The sequence below is a fragment of the Colias eurytheme genome, chromosome 22 (assembly GCF_061535395.1).
Source record: "Colias eurytheme isolate Ceu_HAF_F1 chromosome 22, ilColEury1 Martin Lab GWU primary, whole genome shotgun sequence".
Taxonomy (NCBI): Eukaryota; Metazoa; Arthropoda; class Insecta; order Lepidoptera; family Pieridae; genus Colias; species Colias eurytheme.
Window position 1 is genome coordinate 2,768,920 of NC_143001.1, and position 9,904 is coordinate 2,778,823.

Consider the following 9,904-nt stretch of genomic DNA (forward strand, 5'->3'; position numbering starts at 1 on the left):
TCATTCTGCATTGGCGCTTCAAAGATGGACGTAGTCCGTAGAAGTTCTTGCAGCCGCGGCAATTTAATTATATACAGTGCGTTTAATTATTACGTACATGTGCATCAATAACAATGAGTGTACTCTGCCGTCTGCGATGATACCATTTTCCAATCTCTATTGTCCTTTTTTTATAACTGTATAAATAAAACATTATTATGTTTAGATTTTTTCAAATGTTTAAAATGTGTACATTTTACATTTAATTTAATTTTAACTACTTACCTATAAAACGAAACTTTAAAGATTAGATTTTAGATATTATTTTATTAAATGATAATATTATTTATGTAATAAAGCACAATTTGATCAAAATAATGCTCATTGTATATTGTTATTTAATTTTTAAGAACAAGTAACTTTTTAATACTATTTTACTCATTTTATAAATATATTCATTTTTTTATCGCATTGTATGAAAGTTAGATAAGAAAAACATCTAGAATAATATAATAAATAGAAAATAGAACATCTAATTTATTGAGTCATATGGTTTTATTTTTGTGTAGTTCATGCCGTGGATTCCAAATTATTCCTTCATGTCGATACAAATCTACGAATTGTAAAACCTCGGCGCCAACAAGACACCAACGTGTGAACGCTGTTTGTGGAGCGCGCCAAGATCCTTTGATGTGTGCACAAAAAACCGACAACATTCGGTTGGCCTGCCAATATTGGCGCCAACTAGGCTAATGAAGCCAACATACCGCCAAGTAGCTCTCTACACGTTGGCCCAACCCGTTGGCCCAACACGTTGGCCCAATGTGTACTGCCACCATATCAAAGAGGGCCCATTATGTTACAATCACATTTTAAACTACATCTACTTACTAATAGACACTTAGAAATATCTAGAATACGTCATTCCAAAAGTTGGCTGCCAATTGCTCTTCGGTATATACGGTGATATGGAACGCGTGGCTCCAGCATTGAAGTCCAAGGAACTGGTGGGGTTTCTGAAGAGGTTCAGGTTGCCCATCGCGGAGTAGTCGGTTCGCTTCAAGAGATCTGTGTGCGCGACGCCCAAGGATGCGCCAACTTTGTTACTGGAAAGATTAGAATTTATATATTTTAAGAGGAGATAGAAGATTACATTGTAAAGACGACTTGTGAGTTGTGAGTTCTGGAATAGATGGGGTATTTTATAAAACTGTGTTATGACGATTCAATAGCGCTTCTAGAAGAAGTTAATTGAATAAATAAATAAATGAGTTCTAACCTTGCATTTCAATCACGAATATTTTAATCGAAATAAGAATTACAAGTTAGTACCTAGAGCGTATCTTCTTGTAAAAATGTGACATAAAATCTATCTCATGTAAGCAATTTCTATATCAATTGCAAAAACACTACCAACACAATTTTTTAAACTGCTAATAAACTCACTTGTACATATAGTCCACACCACCTCCATACGTATTGAAGTTGGGTATCACAGGGTTCTTAGGGAAGGTTCTCGTCGCGAAGGCATTAGCGCTCAAGTCATGTTTATCATTATGGAACAGGTTAACTTTGCCTGCACCTGTCAACTGGTCTCCGAAATCTGGGATGTGCTTGCCTGTGATACTTGCGCCGTGGCCGTTTCTGAATTAGATAAAAAAATAAAGTTATAGTGGTGAAAGAGCTGTGTTCAAATAGTAAGCGAAAAGTACAATCGTTAGTTACAATTTTGTAGATTAAAAGAAAAATAGATTAAATAAGGGAAAAATTACAGTACTTGTTATTTATTGTGGGGTGCGTGATAATGGATATTAATTACACTAGGTACAGTACCTTTGGGTGATGCACAAATAACCACACACTCACAGTTTTAACGTTTATTATCTCCGCACAGAAGGAGAGAGACAATTATCAGATACAAGCAACACTTTGGGCATGAAAATACAAGAACAAAAAGACACTGACTAGATGCGCATTCGGTAACTAAGATCGAACTGTTAATTTTACAAATGTGAAGAAACATGAAGAAATATTCCGATCTACCCGCTGGGACCGTGATAATTTCGTCGCGGCACGCATACTACGCGAATACCGCGACTCCGTCATAAAATAATAAATATTATAATTATTTTGTATGAGTGTAATGCATGTCTGTATTTTTTGTGTTTTGTGTAATGAATGTTTAGTGTTATAATTAAATACGAATATAAATATGAAATAAAATATTTAAATACATGTTGTGTGTAATATATACGTATGATAAAATACATACACTAAAATATCGTGTGTTAGCCACATCACTCCCCTCCAGAGACCGGGTTAAGGGCGATAAAAGTCTGGAAAGTGAACTCTCCTCCCAGAGCGAGTGGTATATGCCACAGGAGCACTGGGAAGAGGTAGGGGAGGATCGGGAGGTGGAAGAGCGGGAGAAGGAAGGATTTCAGTAGGAGACGAGAGTAAGTAGGCTGGCTTTAGGCGGTCTATGCTAACTGTCGTTGACTTTCCTTTTAATTTAATTTTGAAAAATTTGTGATCTCTTGAAATGACCTCATGTGGCCCTGTGTATGCGGGTTGTAAAGAGCCGCGCAGTGCGTCTTCCCTAAGGAATACGTGACCACATGAGGCTAAATCTTTGTAGATGAATATGTTTTTCTTACCGTGATGTTGAGTTGGTACTGGTCGAATATTCCTGGCGAAATTCGTCAACCGAGCTGATAAGTCGGTGATATCAGTAGTGTAAGACGAAGTGTCGTGACCAAAAAATTCACCTGGTAGGCGAAGTGGTTCACCGAAAACCAGCTCAGCTGAGGAGGAGTGCAGATCCTCTTTCACAGCGCTTCTTATGCCGAGAAGCACGAGAGGTAGTGTTTCTACCCAGTTTGCGTCAGCGTGACAGGTAATTGCAGCTTTCAATTGTCTGTGGAAGCGCTCCACCAAGCCGTTGCACTGCGGGTGATATGCGGTTGTCTTACGGTGATCGAAACCGATAGACTTAGCGAGCTGCTGGAATAGGGCCGATTGAAATTGTGCACCGCGGTCGGTAACGACGTCGGTTGGACAACCATAACGGGCTACCCAGCAGGACACAAAAGCTTTTGCGACAGTTTCTGCGGTGATGTCGGTAAGTGGTACAGCTTCCGGCCATCGCGTGAAGCGATCGACGGCTGTTAAGCAATACCGATAATCACCGCAAGGTGGTAAAGGGCCGATTAGGTCTATATGAACATGTTTGAATCGCGCTGAAGGTAAAGCGAGCGTACCAATAGGTGACGCGACATGCCTGTTCACCTTCGAGCGCTGACAGTTCAAACATACCTTAGACCATTCGCGGCAGTCCTTCCGCATTAAAGGCCAGACAAACCTCTGTGCAACGAGCTTGGCTGATGAATTTGCGCCTGGGTGACTCAATGAGTGCAGACAATTGAAAACCTGCTGACGCAGTTGTGTAGGGACGAAAGGTCTGGGAGTCGGTGTACTGACGTCGCAGTACAGTGGAGTACGACTTCCAGGTAAATTCATCTTTTTAAGGCGAAGAGATGATTCACCTGTGAGATGCAAAGTGAGCTCAGGATCTGAAGCTTGCAACCTGGCCATCTCTTCTAAATCGACCGGCCTCTGCAGTTCACATACGCGTGATAGAGTATCAGCGACGACGTTGTTTGCACCTGATATGTGCTGTATGTCGGTGGTGAACTGCGAGATGTAGTCGAGGTGTCTATACTGACGCGGCGTGCAGTTACTTTTCCTCTCGTGGAAAGCGTAACATAACGGCTTGTGGTCAGTATAGATCGTAAAATGATTAGCCTCCAGCATGTGTCGGAAGTACCGTATGCTCTCGTAGATGGCAAGGAGCTCTCGATCGTATGGAGAATACTTCACCTGTGACGGGCTCAACTTGCGCGAGAAGAATGCGAGCGGCTGCCAATCATCATCCTTAAGCTGTTGTAGGACTCCACCTATCGCTGTATCTGAAGCGTCAGTGACGAGTCCTAATTTAGCTTCACTGGCAGGATGAGCGAGCAGGGCTGCTTCGCAAAGGCTTTTCTTACAGTTCTGGAAAGACTGCAGCGAATTTCCTTCTATGACCACGGGATGAGAACCTTTGACGGAACCTACGAGCAAAGCGTTTAAAGGTGCTTGAATTTGGGCAGCATTGGGCAAGAAACGTCGATAAAAATTAACCATGCCCAAGAATCTTCGAAGCTCTCGAACAGTTCTTGGGACAGGAAAATCGGCGATGGCTTGCACCTTGCTGTCCAAAGGTTTGGTTCCCTTTTCAGAGATTTCGTAGCCTAGAAATGTTACCTTAGGAGCGCCGAAGACACACTTGGCTGTGTTAATAAGAACACCATAATCTCTCATACGGGTAAAGAGTTGGCGCAGGTGGTCTTCGTGCTCCTGTGCTGATCTGCTGAAGATCAGGAAGTCATCAAGATACGGATAACAGAAATCTAGGCCTCGCGTCAACTCATCGACAAATCTCTGAAAAGTTTGACCTGCGTTGCGAAGTCCGAAGGTCATAAAAGGAAATTCGTACAAACCGAAGGGTGTGGTGATCGCTGTCTTCGGGATATCGCCTTCAAAAACAGGAATCTGGTTGTAGGCCTTAACTAAATCGATGACAGAGAAGATAGTACAACCAGACAGACAGTGTGAAAAGTCCTGTATGTGCCTGATTGGATACTTATCTGGTATCGTTCTTGCGTTGAGAAGTCTGTAGTCACCGCATGGACGCCATCCATTGTCCTTCTTCGATGCGAGGTGAAGCGGAGACGACCACGGGCTGTCAGATGGACGGGCTGTTCCGTTGGCTATCATAGCCTCGAATTCCTGCTTTGCTATTTTGAGTTTGTCAGGAGCCAAACGCCTAGGAGAACAGGAAACAGGAGGGCCAGGAGTTGTGCGAATGTGGTGTGTAGTGTTGTGTTTGACAATACCTGGAGTACCAGCGGGGCGTGTTAGTTCCGGGTATTGCGCTAAAATTTTATGATAATTACTATCACCACCAGTTACAACCTTAACACTAGAAATGTTACAATTAATCATATTACAATTTATTGCTGAGCTGCTGACATTGGTTAAGCCATCGATCAATTGTTTTTTACTTACGTCAACAATAATTTGGTAGTGTGAAAGAAAATCTACACCAATAATAGCTTTAGTGACGTCAGCTACAACAAAACGCCATGGAAAGACGCGACGTAAGCCTAAGTTGAGATTTAACTGAATGTAACCGTAAGTATCGATGACAGAACCATTGGCAGCACACAGTTGGTAATTAGTTTTACATCGTTTTTCAGACACAGCACTTATAGGGAAAACACAAATATCACTACCGGTATCTATTAGATATTCAACATTAAGAGTGGGGTCCGTAATGAAAAGACGACCGGGGGAAATGGGGCAGGCGTTAGTCGCCATCACTGAGTGTCGTACGCGTTTCGTGTCGTGCGATGCCTTGAAGTCGCATGGCTTAATGCATCTGTTAGCCTTTGTGCCATGTTTATTATGATACCAGCACATAGGATAACGCCGGTAATTGGAGTGGGACCGTCGAGAAGAAGACCGTTGACGACGATGGGGAGAGGGGTCTCTGCGCACACGGGGACCGGGTCGGGAACTGCTCACTTGGGTGGATAGCGCGCTCGCCTGGCGCGTCAGCTCCACCACCTGGCGTGCCAAGTCGTCCATTGCTGAAGATGACGATGAAGAAGTCGCTGCAACATGAGTAGTGGGAGCCGCGATCTCGTACACGCGGTCAGCCAGCTCAGCCAGGGCGTCCAGGGACAGCGTAGGTTGTGACGCAACGATCGGCTGCAATCCAGCAGGTAATCGGCTGGTCCAGATTGTCTTTAAGAAATCTTCTGGAATTTCGGGACCGGGAGCTAGATGCTGCAAATGCCGCAGGAATTGTGACGGCTTGCGTAATCCCAGCTGCTCGTGCATCAACAGCTGTTTCACTTTATTATCTCTAGACACGGATAATCTTTTTATTAATTCCGATTTTAATTTAATATAATCAGCAGGGCCGGTAAGGATGTCTTCGACCTCGACCGCATACTGTCGATCTAATATGGCCAGAATGTGATAAAACTTGGTAGTATTGTCAGTTATGTTCATTATAGCGAATTGCCCTTCAACTTGTGCAAACCATATTGCAGGCTTTTCAGGCCAAAAAGGTGGGATCCGTAAATGTACAGATGGTTGCTGGGCGGGCGACACGTGCAACGGTCGTTCCGCCATTTTGACGCACCTTCGCGCTTGAGTATTAACTCGATCAGCGTTTTCGGAATCACTTGCACTGGACATAGTTTTTATATATATAGTGTTCAGAGGGGTCACCAATTTGTGGGGTGCGTGATAATGGATATTAATTACACTAGGTACAGTACCTTTGGGTGATGCACAAATAACCACACACTCACAGTTTTAACGTTTATTATCTCCGCACAGAAGGAGAGAGACAATTATCAGATACAAGCAACACTTTGGGCATGAAAATACAAGAACAAAAAGACACTGACTAGATGCGCATTCGGTAACTAAGATCGAACTGTTAATTTTACAAATGTGAAGAAACATGAAGAAATATTCCGATCTACCCGCTGGGACCGTGATAATTTCGTCGCGGCACGCATACTACGCGAATACCGCGACTCCGTCATAAAATAATAAATATTATAATTATTTTGTATGAGTGTAATGCATGTCTGTATTTTTTGTGTTTTGTGTAATGAATGTTTAGTGTTATAATTAAATACGAATATAAATATGAAATAAAATATTTAAATACATGTTGTGTGTAATATATACGTATGATAAAATACATACACTAAAATATCGTGTGTTAGCCACATTTATTATAATATACATATGCGTCTAAATTAAATAAGAAATAGAAAGGATTGTCATTCAATTTCATATAAAACTAGCGGTCCGCCCCGGCTTCGCCCGTGGTACATATTTACGTTTTCTCTTCATAAAAACCATCCTCGTACTTCAAAGAATATAATAAAAAAAGAATTATCGAAATCGGTTCAGCCGTTCTCGAGTTATGCGCTTACCAACACATTTTGCGATTCATTTTTATATATAAGAGAAGATTAATAAGAGAACAAGATTGAATTGATTCCGATACAAATATTTAATAATAATACATAATTAAGAACTAAATTATAACAGAGATACTACTTACACATTATCCAAAGCCAGACCAGCCGATGCGGCGCCAAAACCACCATCCTTAGCTCCATAGATACCACCGACACCACTCAAAATATTCTTATCATTACCAGCTAGGGGTATTTTTGCCATCACATTAGCACTACCATCAGGATTCGTATTAACTGAACCTCGTACTTGCCGTGGGACTCTTCTTAACGTATAATATATAGGTCTTACACTCTCAAGTTCCTTTTCGAAGTAATAGTCTTCCAAATCGTCATTTTGTATATTCAATTGGTCAAACTTACTTTCTATGGGGATCTGGCGAGAATACGCCCCGATTATTAAAGTCAGTGCAAATACTTTAGCGAACATGTTTGTTGTTGTGGTTTATAGAACGGGAATGATAAGTGATTATGAGATCCAGTTGTTTATATAGTTCGATGCGAGTCTTGAGGAAACCCCCGCGTAATGAGTCAGGCAAAGCTTTATACATAAATCATAATATGTACGTTTGGGCTTTGGGACGTTATGTGTTTTATCCATTTAGTTTATGTGATACTTATTACTTTTTTTGTAAAGTGAATCTTCTTTAGGCGCGATAAGAGAAAAATTTCAAGGTCGCGTCATGGCAATAGCTTCACGTCATGAAGTAAGGCGACGATTTTGGCATCTTTAAAGTTTAAATCTTGAGTTTCACTTCTGACACGTGTGCTCGACATGCTCTTTTTATTTAACATGCTATATTTAAACCTATTTTGCCCATCAATCTCTGATAAAGCTGGGCTGAATCGAACTTGAAATGAAGATATGAATAACAGAATTTATGGAAAGCAAATTATGCTACTTTTTGGAAAAACGCGATGAAAACATTGCAATAATTATGTTAATGTTAATGGTTAAGTTGTGGGTACTTATTAGCTTAGTTTTAACTGTAGACTAGCAAATAACAAGTTTAGTTCAATCAAACTTCTGAAGTTGCAATAATAATATTTTTTTATTCTAAATTACAAAAATATATATTTTAATTGCTGCAATAATTTTCACATTCGTTGATGACGATTGAAAGAAATCTAAAAAGAATCGAATAATCGTAAGCACTGTTTTTATACGATCAAACTCAATATTTGTTAATCATTATTGTAAGAACATCTATGTTTATTGTTTATCTATAACTACGTACTATTTCTCCGAAACAATTATGTACCTAATTAAGTAGATTGAATTTATTTACTTTATACAATTTGTTTATTTTTGAAGTTGATTTCAAAGACGCAGAAAACAAACTTAAGTTTATATTGTAATCTATAATAAAAATGGTTTTAAAAAAGATATGGTTTCATAAACCGTTTATGATAAACGAATAGGATTTTAGGTATATTTGGCTCAAATATACAATGTAAAAAGAACATCATTACTCTACCTGTTACCTTTTAATGTCTAAAACAAGTCTTAAACCTAAATAAAAATATTCATATTCATCAAACCGAACCTATATCTTGTAGCTTTATATGACAGACACGCGCCATTACGACCAGTTAAAAAGAAGCACACACCGGCTCCTTGGCTTTCACCTGAGCTAAAAAGCCTATCGTTGAAAAGGAATCGTGCTAAATCCAAACTTAAAATGGCTCAAACGGACGAAGCGCGGGCAAAGTATAAACGAATACGTAATCGCTGCAATGTATTGTGCAGAGACGCTCAACGTCGTCATATCCACAAGTCTCTTGAGAACGGTGATTCAGTATCCAACTGGAAATTCTTGAAAAGTTTAGGCGCTGGTAAAGTGACTCACAACTCCCCTAACAATCTCGACATTGAACAGCTTAATGGGCACTTTACATCGTCTCCTTCTCTTGAAACCAGTAAGAAAAACCGTACTCTTGCCAACCTCTCCTCACTCCCTACCCCTGACTATCCTGCTTTCCTTTTCAGCCTTGTTACTGAACGGAATGTTAATAGAGCGATATTGTCAATATCATCAAACGCAGTTGGCTGTGACCTTGTTAGCCGTAATATGATCATTCCTATCCTTGACCTCATTGTACCCATTATCACTCACATTTTCAATACCTCCATTTCCACTAGCGTCTTTCCAAGTGTTTGGAGAGATGCACAAGTTATTCCATTACCTAAAAAATCTAATCCTAATTCCTTTTCTGATTATCGTCCCATCTCTATACTACCTTTCCTCTCCAAAGTCCTTGAACGTCTTCTTCATAACCAACTCACCTCTTTCCTTAATACACACAATATCCTTAGTGACTTCCAATCTGGTTTCCGTCCTGGTCATAGTACGACTACAGCTCTTATCAAGGTTACTGACGACATTCGTGCTGGTATTGACAATAAGCAGCTCACAGTACTGACTCTGCTGGATTTCAGCAATGCCTTTACTACCGTTGACTTCGACATACTGTTGGGTTTGCTGCGTTTAATTAACATATCTCCTTCGGTAACTGACTGGTTTCGTTCCTACCTTACCGGTCGGAGGCAGCGTATCATGATAGGTTCTAAACACTCGTCTTGGTGCGCAGTCTCTGCCGGTGTTCCGCAAGGCGGTGTCCTGTCTCCTCTCCTCTTCTCCATTTTTATCAATTCCTTATGTTCCCGATTGACGGCTCTGTACCATATGTATGCAGACGATTTACAGATTTATACCCAGTCTACTATCGATGACTTACCTAAGGCAATAGATTTTTGTAATAATGAATTAGCTTCTATACTTAGTTGGTGCGATGATTTCGGTCTAAAACTAAAT

General features: G+C 40.5%; 1 protein-coding gene across 1 annotated transcript; it reads right to left on the minus strand.

The window, feature by feature from the left end:
• Positions 1-820: 820 nt before the first annotated feature.
• Positions 821-7,603, minus strand: LOC149898592 (defense protein 3-like). The gene is made up of 3 exons (XM_090114916.1): positions 7,175-7,603; positions 1,426-1,623; positions 821-1,085 (listed from the first exon to the last, which is right to left on the minus strand). The coding sequence occupies exons 1-3, from the start codon at positions 7,516-7,518 to the stop codon at positions 881-883; spliced, it is 747 nt and encodes a 248-aa protein (XP_089971042.1). The 5' UTR covers positions 7,519-7,603; the 3' UTR covers positions 821-880.
• Positions 7,604-9,904: the final 2,301 nt, after the last annotated feature.